Source organism: Pristis pectinata, chromosome 4, assembly GCF_009764475.1.
Source record: "Pristis pectinata isolate sPriPec2 chromosome 4, sPriPec2.1.pri, whole genome shotgun sequence".
Classification (NCBI taxonomy): Eukaryota; Metazoa; Chordata; class Chondrichthyes; order Rhinopristiformes; family Pristidae; genus Pristis; species Pristis pectinata.
The window spans coordinates 20,406,372-20,428,498 of NC_067408.1; the positions used below are offsets into that span (position 1 = coordinate 20,406,372).

The following is a 22,127-nucleotide window of genomic DNA, read 5'->3' on the forward strand; positions in this document are numbered from 1 at the left end:
CGGTCGAAGGCGCTATATTTGAGCTCTGGTGGTCGAAGGTGCCTGCTGAAGAACGCCAGCGGTTGCCAACACCCTTCGATAAGCTGCTCTAGAACGCCTCCGACTGCTGTGCTGGAGGCGTCGACCGTGAGGGCAGTCGGGACGTCCGTGCGAGGACGCACCAACATGACCGCGTCCACCAAGGCCTGCTTGGTTTCGACGAATGCGATGTGAGCCTCTTCTGACCAAATGATGCCCTTGCTTCCGCCTGACAGGAGAGCAAACAACGGGTGCATGATGCGGGCTGCGGATGGTATGAACCGGTGATAAAAGTTTACCATACAGAGGAATTCCTGAAGGCCCTTGATGGAGGTGGGTCTGGCGAAATGTCCAATGGCGTCGACTTTCGCAGGCAGGGACGTGGTGCTGTGTTTGTCGTTCTGATGGCCCAGGAAATTGATTGTCTCCAGCCCGAATTGGCATTTGGCTGGGTTGATGGTCAGACCGAAATCCCTCAGGTGAGAAAAGAGTTGGCGGAGGTGCATGAAATGTTCCTGGCGGTTGTTGCTGGCGATCAAGATGTCGTCAAGGTATATGAAGGCGAAGTCAAGGTCGCGCCCGACCGCGTCCATCAGTCGTTGGAAGGACTGAGCAGTGTCCTTGAGACCAAAGGGCATCTGGACGAATTCAAAGAGGCCAAAAGATGTGATCAGCGCCGTCTTCGGAATGTCGTCTGGATGCACCGGGATCTGGTGATACCTGCGGACAAGGTCAACCTTAGAAAAAATGGACCACCTGTGCAGGTTGGCAGCAAAGTCCTGAACGTGCGGCATGGGGTACCGGTCCGGGTAGTAATGTCGTTGAGGCGTCGGTAATCACCACAGGGTCGCCAGCCTTTGGCTGCCTTGGGAACCATGTGTAGCAGAGAGGCCCATGGGCTGTCTGACCTGCGGATGATCCCCAGCTCCTCCATTTTTTTGGAATTCCTCTTTCGCGAGGCAGAGCTTGTCTGGGGGTAGCCGCCGGGCGCGGGTGTGGAGGGCAGGGCCCTGGGTGGGGATGTGATGCTGGACGCCGTGCTTGGGCAAGGTGGTGGACAACTGGGGCGTTAGTACAGACGGGAACTCTGCCAGGACCCTGGCAAACCTGTTGGTCGACGTGGTGACGGAGTCGAGGGGTGGGGCTGGTAGCTTGGCCTCACCCGACGAGAACGTTTGGAAGGTCCTGGCGTGTACCAAACGCTTACCCTGCAGGTCAACCAGCAGACTGTTGACGCAAAGGAAGTCTGCCCTGAGGACTGGTTGTGCGACGGCGGCCAGGCTGAACCTCCAAGTAAAGTTACAGGTGCCAAACTGGAGGTGTAGCAAATGGGTGCCAAAGGTCCGAATGGCGCTGCTGTTGGTGGCTCTGAGGGCAGGTCCAGGTGTGCAGTTGCGAGTCTCGCGGCTGTTGGGAGGCATGACGTTGACTTCGGCTCCGATGTCTACTAGGAACCGACGTCCGGAACGCCTGTCCCACACAAGCAAGAGGTTATCCGGGTGGCCAGCCGCCGTAGCCATCAGTGGCGGCTGGCTCTGGCGTTTCCCGGACCTGCATGGTGGCCGGCATCTGCGGGCGTCAGCACCCCACCACTGGTGGTAGAAACACCATTGGTTGGTTCGTGTTTCAGACCTGGTGGCAGGTGGGGTGCATTCGATTGCCAGGTCTGGCCTGCTGGGCCACTGGATGCCTGGCGTGGCAATGAGCTCGACGGATGCCCCACTCTCCTTTCTCGCCCGCCAAAGGACATCCACCCAGGCAGCCACCTTCCGGGGGTCGCTGAAATCAGCATCCGCCAGGAGCAGGTGGATGTCGTCGGGTAACTGCTCCAGGAAGATCTGCTCAAACAGCAGGCAGGGTTTATGCCCATTTGCCAGGGCCAACATCTCGTTCATGAGCGCAGCGGGGGGTCTGTCGCCCAACCCATCGAGGTGGAGGAGGTGGGAGGCCCGTCCGCGTTGGGAAAGGCCGAAAGTCTCGATAAGGAGGGTCTTGAACTTATCATACTTCTCCTCCTCCGGGGGCGCCTGGTTGAAGTCCTCGACCTGGGCTGTGGTGTCTTGGTCGAGGGCGCTCACCACGTAATAGTACTAGGTGTCGTCCCTGGTGATCTGGCGAATCTGGAACTGGGCCTCGGCCTGGTCGAACCAGACACGGGGCTGGAGGGTCCAGAAGGTGGGCAGTTTAAGGGCTACTGCCTGAACCTCTTGCTGTGCAGACATCATGGGTCCAAAAATGTTTGGGCCCATCGGGGTCACCAATGTAGCAGCTAGCTACACACTACAAAGCGAAGACACAGAGTCGCTGGTTCAAAATCAGAAGACGAATGAACGACAGGGGCGCGGTGCGCCTTTAATATCCCAAAACTTCCCGCGCTACAGTTCCCGCGCTGACGTCACGCGTAGGTCACCTGACCTTCCCGCGCGCGGGCTTTCCTAGCCCGACGATGGGGAAGAAGGAGGGCCCTGTGCCATCCTGGATCAGGGCCTCCGACGACATTCGCGATGTCGGGAGCCAGTTTGATGCCAGTGCGGTGATCCGCTACAATGGCATCAGTATAACACTCCAACACAACAGAAGGGGGCAGCATCATCCTTAAACCCATTATAGCAATTGGCTGGAATATATTCATAAGATCCTTATGCAAGATGATTCATAGAATTATTATAAATGACATGAAAAATTATTGAAGGTACGAAGTGTGGATAATGAGTCGCTTTCATAATTTAGAATAGGATAAAGGCAGGCAGGATAATGTCAATAGCCAGGATTAAGGATTTCATTGGATAGAAAAAAGATACTATGGGAACATGGAAATGGACCAAGGTGAACATCAGAAATAAAAGCTATTGTCTCTCTGGAGAATATAGACCCTGTCTTCTACATATGGTCCTACCCCTCCCAGGAAATGAGGAACTTGCTCCCATCCACCCCAGGAGTTAATCTGGTGAATTTTACCAAACTCCATCTATAACACATACACTCTTCCTTTGTTTGGGAGACCAGATCTAGACAGAACATTCCAGTTGCAGTCTCACTTGGGCCTGGTATAATTGCAGCAAGATGTCTTTACTCTTGTACTTAAATACTCTTGTAATAAAGGCCAATATACCATTCGCTTTTTTAATTGCTTGCTGGACATTCAAATTGCCTTTCAGTACAAGGGTGCCCAGAGAGCTCTGAACACCAACACCTTTTGAATTATCAACCATTTGAAAATTATTCCCCTTTTCTATCATTTCTTCCAAACTGGATGATCTCACATTTTAGCACATCAAATTCCACATGCTACATTCCCCCCAAGTAGCCTGTCTATATCCCTCTGAAGCCTCTTGTATCTTTGTCACAACTCACTTTGCCACCCAATATTGAACCATCAGCAAACTTGGCCATAACACAGTTCATCTCTCTCTATAGAATATAGAACAATCTACCTGGAACATGCTGCCAGGGGAAGTGGTGGAAGTAGAGACGACAGCAATGTTTAAGAGGCATTTGGACAGGCACATGAACAGGCTGGGAATGGAGGGATATAGTCCATGTGCAAGCAGATGAAATTAGTTTAAATTGGCATCATGGTTGGCACAGACATCTTGGGCTGAAGGGCCTGTTCCTGTGCTGTACTGTTCTATTTTCTATGTTCTATGTAATCTATAAGAAAAATAATGACCCAATATTTCAAATGTTCATAATTTTCAAAGTTGTACCTATTACTTGGTTCTTATTACAATATGCTTAAAAAATTTAGTAATAAGAAACTTTCATCACAAGTTTCAACTGTATGAGTTGTTTCTGATGGCACAGCAGTACTGGCAAAATTCATGTTTCTATCTTTATTTTATATTTCTTTATAAACTTTTTTTATAGCATTTTATTTTTTCTGCTTTCTTTGCTGGCTTCTATTTTAAAATCAAATGTATTTCTGTATGTATTGAAAGATCTGTTTAGGAAATGCAAAAGCATCTTCACAGTATAATTCTGAGTCAATAATAACATGTGAACCAGATGTCAGATTTAAACTCTTGTCGAAAATAGAGTCCACTGTAAATACCTTCACAGGCATAATGATATTTAGTTGTGCTCATAAACAAGCTAGGCAATATACTTTGTGGAAGTTGACTTCACAGTCTGATTTTGTTACCCTAGACTAATCCCAATTTTCCCTAGTAACCTGAAACAGATATTTGTTCCTCTGTTCATATCTAACCTCCACCACTAGATTTACCATTTAGTCCAGCACCAGATGTAAATTCCCCGAGCTGAGGAACCAGGGGACTTGCATTATTAATCACACAAGCCCATCAATTTGAATAATTAGGTTAACAATTAAAGCATTTAGTAGTTTGTTTTCCTTTATTTTAGTTTATTTTTATATTGTTGATTAATTTTTAATAGAGTTTTTTCAAATGACTTTTTTGTTTTTTAAATCTATTTGAAAGGGTTTTAAATGTCTCTGATTAAAAGCGGTTAGAAAGGTCTATGCCATCAGGGCACTGCAGGGGCTGTCATTCTCAGGATCTGCCGGCTGAAGCCCAGTCACCACATGTAACCCACTCTGTCTCACACAGGGACCATGGCATCAAGGTCTCCGGGTCAATGACTCCACAGAGTCACAAAAGATACATGCAGCTGTGGGAGAAGTGTTGAGTGTGAGTACAGCAGTGGGCCAGATCAACACGATCAGGCTCATTATTCTGCTTTCTACCAATGCAGATGACCTCACATTTCTCCACAGCATTGTCCATCTTCCCTTTTTTGCCCACTCATTTAATCCACAAATAAGCCGCTGGCTGTTTGTATGCACCTCACAAATTGTTTGCCCATCCACCTTTGCATTGTCAGGTAGTTTGAATACAATTCATACAGTTCCTTCATTTAAATTTCAGGGTTTCAGTGTGAGAGCATTTTGGGACAGTGATCATAACTCCTTAAGTTTAAAGGTAGTTATGGATATGGATAAATCTGGACCTCGGAAGGTCCAATTGGGAAAAGGCAAATTACAACATTATTAGGCAGGAGCTGGGAACAATTGATTGGGATCAGCTATTACTGGGTAAGTCCACAACTGACATGAGGGAGTTATTTAAAGGACAGCTGATCAGAATTCAGGACTGGAATGTTCCAGTGAAGAAGAAAAACAAGGATGGCAAGGTTCAGGAATTTTGGATGATGAGAGATGTTGGAAATTTAGTCAAAAAGAAAAAGGAAGCATATCTAAGGTTTAGGAAACTGAAATCAGACAAAGTCCTTAAGAAATATAAAGAAAGCAGGAAAGGACTCAAACAGGGAATCAGAAGGGCCAAAAGGGACCATGAAATGCCCCTGATGAGTAGGATTAAGGAAAGTCCCAAAGTATTTTACACATACATTGAAAACAAGATGGTAGGACCACTCAAAGACAAAGGAGAAAGTACATGCCTGGAGCCAGAGGAAGTGGGCGAGGTACAAAATGAGTTCTTTGCATTAGTATTTACCAAGGAGAAGTACATGGAGGCCAGTGAGATCAGTGTTGGGTATGCTAATATTCTAGGGCATGTTGATATGAAGAAAGAGCTGGTATTGGGTCTCTTGAAGAACACCAAGGTGGATAAGTCCCCAGGGCCTGATGGGATCTCTCCCCAGGTTATTGAGAGAGGCATGAGAGGAAATTGCTGGGGCCTTGACAGAGATCTTTGTATCCTCTCTAGCCATAGGCAAGGAGAGTGGCCAATGTTGTTCCTTTGTTTAAGAAGGGCTATAGGGATAATCCAGCAAATTATAGGCTGGTGAACTTTAATCAGTGGTTGTGAAGCTATTGGAGAGGATTCTTAGGGATATGATTTACTTGCATTTGGAAAAGCAGGGGCTTATTTGGGACAGTCAGTATGGCTTTGTGTGGGGCAGGTCATATCTTACGAACTTGACTGAGTTTTTTGAAGAGGTGACAAAGATAAGGGTAGAACTATGATGTTGTCTATGTGGACTTTAGTAAGGCATTTGACAAGGTCCCTCATGGTAGGTTAATCCAAAACATTAAGACACATGAGATTCATGGTGACTTGGTAGATTGGGTTCAAAATTGACTTGGTCATAGAAGACAGAAGTAGGGAGGAGTGTTTCTCTGACTGGAAATCTCTGACCAGCGGTGTTCCACAGGTTTCAATGCTGGGACCTCTGTTGTTTGTGATATGTTTTGGATGAAAATGTGGATGGGCTGATTAATAACTTTGCAGACAACATGAAAATTGGTGGAGGTATGAATAGTGAAGAAAGTTATCAAAGGATACAGCAGAATATAGAATATTTGGAGATATAGGTGGAGACATTGCAGATGGTGTTTAATCCAGACAAGTGTGAGGTGTTGCACTTGGTGAGCTCAAATGTAAGAGGAAATTAAACAGTAAATGGCAGGACCCTTAACACCATTGATGTACAGAGGGATCTTGGCGTGTAAGTCCATAGCTCCCTGAAAGTGGCAACACAAGTAGATAGGGTGGTAAAGAAGGCATACAGTATGCTTGCCTTCATCAGTCAAGGCATTGAGTGTAAAAGTCAGGAAGTCACGTTGCAGGCATATAAGACTTTGGTTAGGCCACATTTAGAGTATTGTGTGCAGTTCTAGTCACCACATTATAGGAAGGATGTGGAGGCTCTGGAGAGGAGGTTCAAGAAGATGTTGCCTGGATTAGTATTAGTTTTGGTTTATTATTGTCACGTGTACAGAGGTGCAGTGAAAAGCTTTTATCTTGCATGCCACCCAGACAGATCATCCCATACATAATTACATCAAGGTATTACAGAATGCAGAATATAGTGTTGCAGATGCAGAGAAAGTGCATTGCAGATAGCCAAATAGAGTGCAATGGCCACTATGAGGTAGATTGGAAGATCAAGAGTTCAAGTTCATTTTTTAGCATATGAGAGGTCAGGGCAAGAGACTGATAACAGTGGGATTGAAGCTGTCCTTGAGTCTGGTGGTTTGTGCTCTCAGAAGAGGGAAGAAGAGAGAATGACTGGGGTGGGAGGGGTCCTTGATTAGAGACTATTAGCTAGGAGAGGTTGGACAAACTTGATTGTTTTTTCTAGAGTGCAGAGGTTGAGGGGAGACCTGATAGAAGTTTAGAAAATTATGAGAGGTGTAGATAGGATAGATAGTCTGAGACTTTTTCCCCGGGTGGAAATGTCAAATACTAGAGGGCGTAGTTTTAAGGTGAGAGGGGGAAAGTTTAAAGGAGATGCGCAAGGCAAGTTTCTTTACGTAAAGAATGGTAGGTGCCTGGAACTTGCTACCAGGAGGCATGGTGGAAGCAGATGCAATAGTGATGTTTAAGAGGTATTTAGGCAGGTACATGAAAATACAGGGAATGGAGAGATATGAATCATGTGTAGGCAGATTGGATTAATTTAACTTGGATTATGGTTGGCACAGGCATTGTGGGTTGAAGGACTTGTTCCTGTGTTGTACTGTTCCATGTTCTAAATAATTAATGCAGATTCTAACTGATTATAGACTTATAGAGTCATACAGCAATAGAAACGAGCCTATCGTGTCCATGCCGACCATTCTATACATCTGCACTAATCACATTTACCAACGCTTGGTCTGTGGCCTGGCATCGTGTTGGCATTTCAGTTGATTATCTAGATATCTACGTGCCTGTTATGCTGCTGCAAGTTTTTCATTCTACCTGTACCTCACCATACTGTAAACAATAGACTTGATTTCTTAAATGTTGTGAAATTATAACTTGAGGCCTCACTACTGATCCTTGGCACGCAGTCAGTACAATTGTCAACCTGAAAATGATCCGCTGTCCTAACTCTCTGCTTTCTGTAATTTAGCCAGCTCTCTATCCTTGCTAATATTTTACCCCCAGCACTGCCAGCTCTAATCTTGTATGGTAACCTTTTATGTGGCACCTCAACAAAGTTCTTTTGGAAATCCAGACACAGCACATCTACCACCTCTCCTTTATCCACACTGCTCAGCACCTGCTCAATGAACTCCAATGTATTTGTCAAAGTTCCCTTTCATAAATCCATGTTGAATCTGCTTAATTGTCCTGCTGCAACTTCATTTCAGCAATTTCCGACTTACAGTTGTTAGGCTAATTGGCCCAATTTTTTCTGCTTTCTGTCCATCTTTCCTTACTAGAGGTTTACAGTGACAGGAACGTTGTCCATCCAGCGGGCAGCTTAGTCCTGGATATGTCGAGATAGTTGCACTGTCAACAATAATTTAATTCCACTCTCTGACTGAAAAGAATAGCTCATAAGTGATGCTTTGGTAACTAACCACTATCTTTGTGGAGACTGAGTTTCCTGGGCTTGTTTCGCGTGTGGACCTTACGTTATGAGGGAGATGAAATCAACGATATTAGTCTGTGTTAAATTTCAGATTCTTGGATGGAAGAGCAATATATTGTTATTCCCACTGCAATGCCTAATCCACCCTAAATTAGGAGTTATTTTAAATTTCGTATTAATTCCACAATTGCAAACCCTATATGAAACCATGGAAACAATTTTCACTCATTCACCTTCTTCACTGTTGGTATATGTTGATATATTTCTATGTTAGTTTACTTGAACTTGTCCGAAAATCATCCCGTTACTGATTGATCTGAGATGGAAACCACCCCGGACAGACTACAAATCCCAGAGCCGCCTGCGGCTCTGGAAGAAACCATTGTATTCGGCAATTTCTTGCGAATTCAACGAGAACGAAACAAACAGTTGAACAGTGCTACAATTACAAAAGGGTGATATTGACCAGAGTATCCATTGCATTAAGGTGCCTTGTGCTTGGAGACAATGTACGGATCCTATGATTTGATTTAATGAGTACTTCCCTTCCCCCCCCCTTTCACTTGGGGGCGGGGGCAAGTGTCCATGTTGACCGAGCTGGAAAGGCGGCAGCCGGCGGAGACTAGCAGCGCGCATTCTCGTTCATTTATTGCACGGAAACGCAATGGAAACGGCAGAAACAGAACAGCGACCTGTGAGTAGCAAGCCATTCGTATTATGTCTGCATCTCTTTCAGCCTGCAGTTGTTTTTTTGAGGGGGGAAAGGGGTTTAATTGGCGGGGTGGTGGGTGCTGCTCCCCATGTTTTGAAGCTGTCAATCATCGGGCGGGCGTCCTTTGTTGTCTCCCCGGCGGATACATTGTTGCAAAAATAGTGTCAGATACAATTTGTTACAGTGGTTCGTTCATTCTTAAAAATGATTTTTTTTTGTAGATAGATTGATTCATCAAATATTTTAATGGTATTTCTGCGCGCCTTTCCCGTTCTCCTAAAGTCCTTGGGTGAATTAACTTCAAATTCGATGCGCACTCGGCTGTGTTAATCATCGCAGTGATACCCGTGTGCTTTAACACGCAGCGACCTGGAGGTTGAGCGCTGCGTATGCTACTCGCAGCAGGTGCCCGCTTTCCGGTTGCTCTCATTCAAGTGGCTGATCTTTTCCCTCCAGTTTCTTTGGGGGGTTGTAATTCTGCGGCAAAGGAGTATTTAAAGTTCCAGCATTTCTCAGCTCTTCTCCAGTTTGCACACAAATCTCTCTGCATCTCGTATTATTTTCTGCACGTTAAATGCTTTGTTGGGTCAGTTGTTGGACTTTAAAACTTTTCTCCTGCGAATGTCAGTAAATAAAAGGGTTTTATGCACGTCCTTGCTGGAGGGATCCGGTAGAGGCTGAGGCTGCGTCAGTATGAATGAAATAGAATGGATGTAACATCCATTTCAAAGTTGAACACCTCGTCATTCCCCTAGCGTTTGTGCCACAGTTTAATTTGCTACTGCAAATAATAAATAATGGTAATGGCACACCTTTGACCTTCTTATTACCTTAGCCATCTGTACTGCGTCTAAGACGGGTGTGATCTGTGATGAACTAACCGACGTGCCTTGCGTTTATATAGCGCCCTTTGCATAATTAAATGCTCAAAGCACTTCATGGTAGATTACCGAACCAAATGTGACACAGGGCCACGAAATAGTGGAGAGGTTGACTAAAGCTTGATATTAGAGGTAGGGGTTAAGGAACATTTTAGAGGATGTGAGACAGAGGTTTTAAGAGGGAGTTCTGTGAGGTGGTAACTTTTGGGGATGGCAAGGAAATGAGCATCAGACAAATTCGGACATCTCCGATGGTGGTATGGGTGGTGCAGACGAGAGACGGAAATCTGAGACCATAGAAGGATTGAAGACTAGGTCTGAATTTGACGTTGATAACGGCACTTTTGATACGCGTTTAAACTGCTGCAAGGAGACAATGCAAACATTGACACAGTGCCTCACCGTTCCAGTGACCTGACTCTGGTGCCCTGTTCTCTCTGACTACATGGGTTTCCTTCGGGTGCTCTGGTTTCCTCTCGCATCCCAAAGGTGTGAGGGTTTTGATAGAATTGCTACTGTAAATCGCCCCTTGTAAATAAATGATTGGTAGAATCTGGGGAAAGTTTACAGGAATGCAGGGGAAGCATTGGATTACTGTTGAATCAGTGTGGGAGGATATTTAACGGTTGGAACAGGCTCAGTGGGCCGAAGGGCCTATTCGTGGTCTCTGTCACACTACAGTCTTGTGGCAAGGCTTGGGCAACTGGCAGAGTTGGAGTCTTTCCTATTTTTAAGGTACTCTCTCAAAACTGACCCTTCAACCATACTTTGTAATCTGCCCTAATGCATTTTCATGAGGCTTAAGATGTTTGGGGGGGGGGGGGAGTTATCTTTCTTTGAAACACTTTGGGCTCTTTTGCTGTATTAAGGGTGTTTAAGTACAAGTTAGGATAATTTGGATCTGTTTGCTCATTGCCCTTCATCTTGCTGGAGCAACACACAAAATGCTGGAGCAACTGAGAGGGTCAGGCAGCATCTATTGGAGGGAAATGGACAGTCAAGGTTTCGGGTCAAGACCCTTCATCAGGACTGCCCATTTCTACTTCCAATCCTGATGAAGGGTCTCGACGTGAAACGCCGACTGTCCATTTCCCTCCAATAGATGCTGCCTGACCCGCTGAGTTCCTCAAGCATTTTGTGTTGCTCCAGATTTCCGGCATCTGCGGTCTCTCTTGTGTCTTCATCTTGCTGAGCTGTTCTGCACATGTTAAATTTTAAATTCTCTCTGTAGTTCTCTACATGGGCTTACTCTAACCAATTTCTGCGGTTTCTTCCATTTCATTTCTCTCCTCCCCAGAAAGCTGCATTTCTATGACTTTCCCAAATTTAACCACCTGTTCCACTTGCAGCCATGCCATTCAACTGATTCTTTCCTAACTTTTCCTCCCTAAATTTTTCCAGCTTTCTCCTTCAGGATAATCCTACATTGGTAACCATGCTATCTGACTCCTGTTTTGGCTTTGGATTTTTGGCAAATTGTGCCTTGTGAGGCATTCTCAGACATTTTATTAAGTTTAAAAATGGCATACAAGTACAAGCTGTTCCTGTATTTTGTGATTCCAGCAATGGAAGAGTGGTTGTAACTCAAATTACTGGGCACTTTGGCGCCTTGAGGCATGAGATTGCCTTAAGAAGACTGCCTTGAATTTAAAAATAGTGAAGTACAATTTCAGCAGCATATGTTGTATTTAGAATATTACATACCTGGGAATGAATTGTATACTGGGATATAACGTTGGCTTGTAAGTAAACTGGTGCAGACTTAAGTGTTTATTACTGGATATTTTAGCCATTGGACAGGTTTAGTATTGTAGACCAAGCACAATGCAGAAAAAGAATGGAGGAACAAAAGCATTAAAAGAACTTCTTTTCATTGAAAAAATGAGAAACATTTGCGTGTCTGAATGATGTTTCGAAGTAGATTGATGAACGTGATTTGGGCAAGCTTTTCATTAAGGCTTTCAAATACTTGGATCAGCATTTTTAAAATTTTTCTCTCCCTACACTTCAGTTATACTGAAATGTAGGAAAAGGAAAAAAAGTAAGGCAAGCATTTATTTAGTTTTTTTTGTTGCATCCCTTTTTCAGGCTTCCCAAAGTATTTTAAGCCAATGAAATGCATTTGAAAAGTTATCACTTTTCAAGTGTTGAGAATAGAGTGGACTCGATGTGCACAGCAAGTTCCCCCAAATAGCAATGTAATAACTACCAAATACTTAATTCAACATTACTAAAGTAAATTATTGGTCTAGGCACCCGGGATACTCTCTTGCTCTTCTTCAGCCAAGTGTCATGGAAATTTTTGCATCTCCACTATTCCCTTGCACAGCCCATCATGAGGGAAAGGAAATGGCACCTTCTGCTTAACATCTTGTCTAAAAGCAGATGTATTTGCCAGAACAACTTCCTTGTAGTGCACTAACCTATTTTTTCTTAGCTCAGATCTAGTGAGAATGGGAAGATTCAGTATTTTGTTCCCATCCAGACACATTTCACTAGAGCAAGGTTACAGACATTTGACCTCAGTCTCTGTATCAAGGAAGGATTGATCACTTCTGTTCTCTGTTTGGGGACTTCTGCCACTCATGCACATTAGATGAGGATAAATTATGTTTGACCATGATGACTAGCCTTTCAGCTCTTGTGTTGAGGTCTGTTTGTAAAGATTGGTTGTGAAACCAGAAGAGAATGGAGAGGTAGTTCAGTGGAACCATACTCCAAGAATTTTTTTCCCTTTCAAGTAGGGCAATAACAGGTTAAATGAAATGGAATAAAGACTGAAGACTGATTTGTTCCTTCAAAAATTTATAAACTGATGGGCATCAATTACCAAGCAAAACTACTTGAAATGCACAATAAAATTCTGTTTTGGGGACAGAGGGATTAAGAGATGCAACTAAAGCATGTTTTTGATCTTTTAAAAGTTTTTTTTTGTGAGTATCATATTGCGCTTTAAATTTTGCCCCAGAACTCTGGCCTTGTCACAGTGGTAGAAGCCTGCTGGATTCAAGTCCAGTGCCTTGCAGAAATGTTTTGCAACATCTTCCAATTTACTCACATTAGCAAAGATTTTACTTTGTATGTACATTTTGTGCTCTAGTGTTAGAAATACCCCACAATAAATCATAGGCATTTAAAAAAAATGTACAAGGAAACATTTCTGAATCCCTTTAACAGTCAACAGTTATGATTTACATAAAATATTTTGGAATGCTGACCTTTTTTCCTGTGGTGTCTGGCGTCACATCAAGCTCGGTCTGAGAGGATGAAAGTCTCTGCTGTGAAGATGGCCACTTGCTGTAAAGAGCTATTAATAAATTCTTGTTTTAACAATTGGTGGGAATTATGTTTTGCAGATGCCTCTGCTACTTGTGTGTCTTGTTCTTTTTTTTAAACCAGTTGCTTGAGATCTTTATTCAAGAGGATTTTCTCTTGAGTGTGAGATTGTGGAATTGCCCTATAATTTGTGAATCATTCCAGATAGCAAACCTTTCTTACTTAAGTGCTGTAAAAAATTTTAATTACAACTAGTTTTACCTCAATTTTCCTTGTGAATTCTAGATAATAGCATTTAAAGATTATGATTACCACAATGTGCATTAGCAATATTGACAGTCACATTAGTGGGTGAAACAAAAAATTGCCATAACACATTACAAGTGCATAATTCAGAGTGATTTTGTCATTTAAAAAAAATCAACATAGTCAACTCCATGCTTTATTAAGAATGAAATAGCTTAATATCCCTTGCATCGCAGTTTGTGATATGCCCATTATCACAATTGGTATTTGTTATGGACAAATTATTGTCATTTCCATAGGCCAGTAAGATTATTGCACCAATTTGGTAGTAATGTTTGTATTTAGGATACCCACAAAACAGTATATACTTTCTTCCAGCACTGTATAGGGGGAGGAAAATTTGGGGAGTACAACATTCATTCTTAATTTTGAAGAAAAAATATACATACAGATTATATTAGCATAAAGACCATAGAGTAAAGCAGTTCTTACTTTTTTTTCCACTGCTGGTAAGAATCTTTGTAAATCCTGGAAATGCTCCATAAAAAAGCATTGGGGACTGTAACTTCAGATGGCTGAGAGTTGTTAGATTCTGGAAAACCGCACAAAGGGCTGGGAAGTCTCCATCACCAGCTGTTTGTGTGGTTTCCAGGATCCAATGGCTCCCGAGCCTATTTAAATTGTTTTTTTCCTATGCATTTAGCATGCATCCATCTCTTGCACCTAGCAGGGAATGATACCAACTCGAGGATTTTTTTAAAAAATAAGCAATTAAAATTAACACTTTAAAATTCTTTCTTTAAAATCTAAAATGTATACTTTTAATAGCAGTATTCACTGTACTTTCACAAGATATTTGTAGATGAGACAATTTGACCCAAGTTAATGTATTCTTTGAGAAAGATTCTTTACTTGTATCTATTATGGATGTCTTCTTGGATTAATATCCGATCTGATGAGGAGGCCTCATTTGCAATGAAGAGTAATCATAAAAGAACCCATGCATGAAGTAAACCTGGTGTTCTGGTCAATACTGATTCTTCAACATAAAAGATTTTCCGGTCATCATCCTGTAGCTACTTTTGGGAGCTTCCCATGTACCAACTGGCTTCCATGTTACGACGATGATGACTCTTAAAAGTACTACCTTCATTGTAATGTGCTTTTAATGTTCTAAAAGGGGTGCATAAAAACAAGTTTCTTTTTCCTTTTAACTTCATCCAGACCCAGAATTATGCATTTTCCCCTATCAGTCCTTTACCATCCTGAAGAAGGGTCCTGACCCAAAATGTTGACCGCCTGCTTTTCTCCATGGATGTAACTGGTCTGCTGAGTTCCTCCAGCGTCATAGTGTCTTTCATCTAGATTCCAGCATCTGCAGTCCTTTGTTTCTCAAGTTGCATCATTACATGGTTCGCCTTGTTTCCTGCTCCAATGAATCTCATTGAAACTTGCAAAATGTTTACAAGGCTCCATGCGATGGATGCAGGGAGGACTTTTCCCCTGGTTGAAGGTCTAGGACAAGGAGTCAACATCTCAGAATAAGCGTCCATTTAGAAATGAAATGAGGTGAAATTTCTTCACACAGAGGTGGTGAATATTTAGAATTCTATTTAGAATAGCCTGTGGAGGCTAACTTCTTGAGTTCATTCAAAACAGATCAATAGACTCTTGGATATTGATGAGAGCAGAATATGTGGACATTGTGCAGAAAAATGGCACTGAGGTAGAAGATCAGCCATGACGGTGGATGGCAGAGCAGGCTTGAAGGGTCAAAGCCTACATCTACTCCTAATTTTTATGTCCTTAGCAGTATGAAGAGCACATAAAACACTTTGAACAGACAATATTCCTCTTATTTAGAGAGTGATTGATTTCTGCAAGTTCAGGGAAATGGGGAGAGGGCAGGAAAGCAGTGTTGAGTGAAAAGAATAGCCATGATCTTGTCGAATTTTGGAGCAGATTCGATGGGCCAGATGGTATATTCCTGTCATTTCTTATGTTTTTATGTTCAGGTTATTGCCAAAACAAAGGAACAGAGTGATTGTAGAATGGTTCCTGGAAATAATTAAAAGAGTAATCTGCCTCGAGTGATTATAGTGTACTGTGACATTTATTTTTAATAAAGTGTAATGATCAATTAGCCATGGTGATTTGGCAGATGGGGACTGGTGATCATTTCTGCAGTGAAGTGCTGCTCTGGTATTGTGTGATGATACCCACTGTAATTACTGGGAAGTGATCATTAAATGTATAAAAGTTTAGACTCCCAACAGGTTGTGTTGACTGTCTCACTATAATATTTCATGTAATGTTATGAATGCTATAAATAACATAGTTATCAAAACCCAAGCTAGATTTGACTTGAGTTTTCTCAGAACTCCTATGGTTTCTAATCTGTCAGTGGCAGATGTTCCAGTCTGACAGTACCAATCTGCACATACCAATTAATCAAGTTCCCTTGGCATTTGCTGCTAGCTTCTTGAAATTTAAACAATAGAATTTAGTTTTAACCCCTATGTGTTAATGTCTCCTATCATGACACAATAATGGAGCATTGTATTTGTTAAAGTAAAGATAATTTATTTTAAGATCTGCTTGGTGTATTTTCTTTTGCTTCTGTGAAGTATAGCTTCACTAACTTGGTTCGGAGGAACCTTATCATGGCCTTTGATGCGTTTAACCATGAAGAGTGGCAAATTTTAAATGATACTCCAATGATCAAAGTGAGATTTATCTTGTGTGTTACCTAATATGGCTCATGGGTTGCTGTGCAACTTTTGAAACTACCGGTAAAGGAATATAACATCAGTTACTTTGGCTTTATCAGGTTTGTTTGTGGTTAATTTTCTCAGTAAGAATTGGGTATGCAGGGAAGGCTGTAGAACCAGCAAGTATTTAAAATCTACACAACTGGTGATTCACTCCAAACCACTGATCTGCTAGTTCACTCAAAATGGAGGCTATTTAATGGGAAAGGAATACCACGTTTCTTGTGTTTCTGAAAGGAGAATTTCCCATTGAGTGAAATAAACATGTTACGGTTTTTCCCCAGCATGCTTTTTAAAAAACATTTCCAAGCAATGCCTGTTTGAAATTATTCTGCCGTTTGAGCTGCGTTCTAGGGTTGTGGACATGAAAGATGACAACCAATGTATCCGCTAAAAATCTTTAGATTTTAGAATGGTTCCCATAGATTGAAAAATAGCAAATATAAGTCCAGTATTCAGGAAAGAAAGGAAGGCCAGCATAAACAAAGAATCACTGGCTCAAAATTGCCACTCTTTTGCACAACAGCAATGCAAAACCTTACGAATAATTGATTTTGTACAAATAAATTCATTCAAAGATGCAGAACATGCAACTAAAAATGGGATGGGATACAACCCTAAAACCAAAACAAAATGTGGTGCTCAATCTCAGAAAATTAAAAATGCTGAAAATTCTGGGCAAGTCGGACATTGCTTGTGGAGAAGGAGACAGTTAACTTTCCGTATCATTGATCTTCTTCCAAGAGAACCGAAAGAAGGGACGCACGAGGTGAGACAAAGGGATGGGGAAGGAAAGAAGAAATAAATGGGCAATATCAGAGGTCTCTTTAAGATCTTGGCATGTCATATCTATGGTGCTACAGTTTAGTCCATCTAATTTTGCATGCACCTGAAATCTTTCAGAATTATGTCAGGAAAATATACCAACGCGCCAAAAATGTTAAGCCATTCACTGTACTCAAATTACTTTTTTTTGATAAGTGTTCTTATATCTTGTGTTTTCTTTCCTCCGTCACTACGCTGTATTCCTCCCCATCTTTCGCCATTACTCTCAGCCACTTGCACATACATTAAGGCATGAAATTTGTAGCTTTACTGAAATGTAAAAGCAGTTTCAACAAATTAGCTGACCCACAAGAAATGTTTTAGGTGTAATAAATTTGACTTGAGGCCTAAGCAATATTTGCAACTTGGCCTTTAATTTGGTTCTGAGGTTTTTGTCAATCTTGTATTTTTGGGGCTATCCTGAAAATAGCAGATTCTCTTTTTCTCTCCAGAGTTCCTGTCAGTTGCTGCCTTTGCCTTGTCCATATCTTTTTCACCATGCCTTTAGTCTTGCTTACGTTGATCTAGTTTGCTTTTGACCTGAAATGCTTTTGTTTTTGGCACACTTCTGTTTGAGTGACCTGAACTTGTTGAAACCATATCTGGCTGCTTGCTTGACTGAGCCTTTATTTGGTGTTACATAACATTCATAAGTTAATAGCCAAACCTGGGTTGTACAACTTTCACTACTTCATATAGGACCTTGATATATCTGTGGTGAACTTTGTATGTTCCTGGAGAACCCCCATGTCATGAATAATCCTTTCTGCATCTTTTTCCATTTTCTCTCCTACCACCTTTCCTAAGCACTCAAGTGTTGTACTATCTTTTCAGCTAGGTTGATCTTTCTGCATGCTAAGTAAAGGGACCTATAGTTATTAAAGCTAGTAATTTGCTATTTTTTTAATGGGAAGTGGAGATGGATGGTTGACCTCACAGTACTTGTTTAAAAAAAAATTCCCAGAGACTCGTGCAATAACATGTAAATTTACTTACTTAATCAGCATACATTGGGCATTGCATTACAAAAAGTCTTTTGTTTTGAAACAAGGTGTTCAAATTGCCATAACACAAACCCCAGGAGATAAACAGAATGCTGGTAATCAAACAAAGCAGAAAATGCTAGGAATTCTCAGCAGGTCAGACCAAATCTGTGTAAAGCAACCTTTCAAGTTGGAGACCCTTCTTCAACTCGACCTGAAACATCAACTCTGTTTTTCTTCCCACAGATGCAGCCCGAACTCCTGAGTATTTCCAGCATTTTCTGTCTTTGCTTTAAATTTCTAGCACCTACAGTTTTGTTTTGATTTGCAAATTCTGATAATCACCTGCAATTTATTCTAATGAACTTCACTGTTCGTTCCCACCAGCATTCTATTATACGTAAATTCTTGGGATATTATTGCAATTTTGTGAGGGGCAAAATCTTCCCAATTACTAGAGGTCCTAGGGAACAGGAAGTCCTCAATTATAAAGCTGCTAGTCAAGAAACAAGGGAGTCGGAAAGCAGGAAACTAACTGAATATCTGTCATTGGAGAATTGCTAGAGTCCATTGTTAATGAGGTAACACTATGGCATTTATAAAAGCATAAGACAGTTAAACAGAACTTTATACAAGAGAAAATATGTTTGACAAATTTGCTTGTTTTTTGAGAATATAATAAACAGGGTCGATGAATGAGAACCAGTAGATGTAGTGTATTTGGATTTGCAGAAGGCATTTGGTAACGTGCGCAAGACACAAGAGTGCAGAGAGTTGGGAATAATGTATCGATGTGGATTAGGGAGTGGCTAGTAAAAACAGCTTGAAATAAAGAGGTAATTTTCATACTACTCTGTACCTATGTGCATGAGATGCTGCTGCAAGCAAGTTTTTCATTGTACCTCACCATACCTGTGCACATGACAATAAACTAGACTTGACTCTATATTGGCAATCAGAAAATAATGGGGTGCCACAGGGATTGTTGCTATTTGTAATCTATATCAATGACTTGGGTAAAGGGACTGGGTGTACTCTAACCAACTTTGCTGATGATATAAGGATAGATGGGTTAACAAGTTGAGGAGGACACAAATCGCCCGCAAAGGGATAGAGATAGCTTAAATAAGTGGGCGAGAAGTTGGCAGATAGAATATAATGATCATCCATATAAGATAGTGATGACGTGGAATTTCTTCTCTTCGTGAGTCATGAATCTTTGGAATTCTCTACCTTAGAATTATGGAGGCAAAGGTTGAATGGATTCAGGATGGAGATTGACAGTCATTTAAACTAAATATAAGTCGGGGTGTATGGGCACAGAGCAGGAACGTGGTATTGAGGTCAAGATGGGATCAGTCACAATCCTATCAAATGGCTCAGCAGGCTCAAGCAGCCATTTGTCCTGCATTTGCTCTTATTTCTTACATTCCTATGTACTAATTATATCGAGGTCTTTTTCTGATGTAGGAAATGTGCTGCCAACTTTTCCACACAAAATTCCCGATGGAGTTTGGTGTGAACAGGAAGGTTGATAATGGCTACATCTTTTTTTTGCTAGTTAAAGGATTACTAGTGGGGGCACCAGGAAGAACTCCACTCTTCAAAATAATGACACACAATTTTTATTTGATTCCACCTGTTTCCAGGTGGATGCATTGGTATAGTGACAATATCTCCTTTGAAGATGTAGGATGTCCTCAGAACTGCACTGGAGTTCTACACTGGATCATATTCTGAATTTCCTAGGATGTGCTTTGAACCGATAACCTTGTGACTTGGATAAAGTGCCTGAGTTGTCCAGTTATTTTCTTCGCACTGTAATGGCTATCTTCATTACTATATTATTGGCAGTTCTGCAGTACTTGCATTGCAGTATCTTGGAAATTTGTGGGTTTTTTTGATGAGAAGAAACTTTGATTTCTTTTTTTACTGTACACTTTGGGAAGATTGTGGAAGTTATCACAGATTTTCTGATTATTATCACAGGCCTGATTGTAGGATATTATAGTAAATTGGTTGCCTTGTTTGCTATGTTCCTTCTGAAGTACTTCACAAGCTGGAGAAGTGCTTTGGAAATTCTTAAAGCCATAAAATGTGCTATAGGAATGCATATGTCAACCTGTCTGTCTTGATATGGGGAATTTAAGCAATATCAATTGATTAAATATTCGTGTGTTAAAAAGAGCAGCAGATTGAATTACTCCCGCAGGCTTGTATTGAGTTAACTACTGAACATCTAGCCAGCTAGCAGTTGTTGGAAACCATTTCAGATGAGTTGATAATTATTTGTTAGAGAAATCCAAGGGCAATGGAAGATAAAGAATTTTGGTTCCATTGATGAGTCAGTTGAACTTTAACCCTTGATGCTTGACTGTAAGATAGTATTCTTTGTTAATTAATATCCCCCCTTCAATGGACTACAGTAAATCTGTGCAGTATTTTTCCAGGAATTGTTGGGTAGATTTAAACACTGAAATATTTTGTTTGTCACACCTCTCTGATAATTTATCAAAAGAAATTACAAGAACATGATCTAAGTAGCTTTTCCCCTGATGCTCATCTATCCAGGACTCGAGTTCTCTGTTTAGCATCCAGCTGTAACCTGAATGTTATTGTAGTTTGCTGATCTACTGCTTTGAAAGGGGGATTCATCAGAGGCTGTGATTCTTCAGGGTTGGATGATGACTTCAAGATTTTTTATTTTGATGAGTCATTGGGTGACTGAAGAGTCTGATCCTTAAGCCACAGACACATTGGCAATTGTTGTCGTGTTAGACAGTAGAATTAGGCTCGGATTCCTTTGCAGCATTTATTTGCCTTTTCTGGCATTTGTCTGTAACCAGGGCAGGGCGATTTTTCCTCTAGTGATCATTCCAATCTGAGACAAGTCTACACCAAATTGTCTTGCTCTGGGCCACTGTCTTTCAGTTCATTATTACATTGTCTCATCTCTTAACTTTTGTCTTGAGGGCATCTTTAAAGTGTTTCTAAACACCCCCCCCCTCCCCCGTACTCTCCATTGGTGGATTGGGTGTGCAGCAATTGTTTTGGTGGGTGTGTATCAGGCACACGCTATTGATGTAGGTTATTCAGGGCCTCCTAATGAGGGTACTGATGTTACCATGACGACAATCTGTTTATGTTGCAAATCTTTCAAAGAAAGTGGTAGTGTTGCCATTCTGGGTTCCCCGAGTGTTGTCTGTAAGTCACTCAAGTCTTGCAACTACAGAGGAGCACTGGATTACCATTGCTTTGTCAATTTAAAATCTGCTATGCGTTCTACTATCGTTAGTGAACACCCAGTGAGACAGTCTGCCCAAGTCAAGGCTGGCACAACTGATTTGGTGCTGAATCTCAATGCCACTGGGAGAGTTTGCCACCAAGGCAGGCAAAGTTTTCCATATTCTGATCTCGCAGTCAGTGTAGAACTTATTAGCTGGATTCAATTAATTTGACGAGGTCTAGGTTAGTGTGATGTTGAGGGTTATCCCTCACCTGTTGTAAGCTTCAGAGAAGTAGTTAAGACCGGTTTGTAGATGCTCCTTTGTACAACTACAGCACAATCATTTGCGTACGGAGTTTGAGTACTGTTACTGATGATGCTTTAGTTCTTGCACCGAGTGAGAAAGAGTGAAGAGGTTGTCATCAGTCTAATATTGGTATCTAATACCCTGTTGTTGAATGTCTTGGATTAATGTTTACATAGTTGCCAGAAAAATGAAGGTGGTTGCCAGTGCACAACCCTGTTTCATAACAATTTGGATAGCAAATCCACTGGATAGAGGCAGTCATCTGATCGTGGAGGAGTCTTGCAACAGGTAAATTTATTTGGGTAAACAAATTTTGACATGATTTACCACAGCATTTCACAATTGAAGGCTCAATCACTGAAGGTCAAATCACTGAAGGCCAAATCAATGAAGGCCAGATATAGCTCCAGGGATTACTCTTGACACCTTTCCTGGATTTGTCTGGCTGCATAGCTAATACCAGTCGCATCATATGGTCTGTAGCTGTACTGGATTCAAGGAATACTTCCTCTGCAAGGTGGAGTAGGGAGTTTAGTAAAATTCTGGCATTGGTCTTCCCGGGGATGGAGGAGAGACCATGGTATCACAGGCGACTG

General features: G+C 41.8%; 1 protein-coding gene across 2 annotated transcripts in view; it reads left to right on the forward strand.

Moving 5' to 3' along the window:
- The first annotated feature begins 8,880 nt into the window (after positions 1–8,880).
- Positions 8,881–22,127, forward strand: part of LOC127569791 (septin-8-B-like) — a 60,175-nt gene continuing 46,928 nt past the window's right edge. For both annotated transcript variants that reach the window (XM_052014688.1, XM_052014689.1), the window contains exon 1: positions 8,881–8,998. In XM_052014688.1, the coding sequence (XP_051870648.1) occupies positions 8,969–8,998 (30 nt within the window). In that variant the 5' untranslated portion in view covers positions 8,881–8,968. The remainder of the gene's footprint in view (positions 8,999–22,127) is intronic.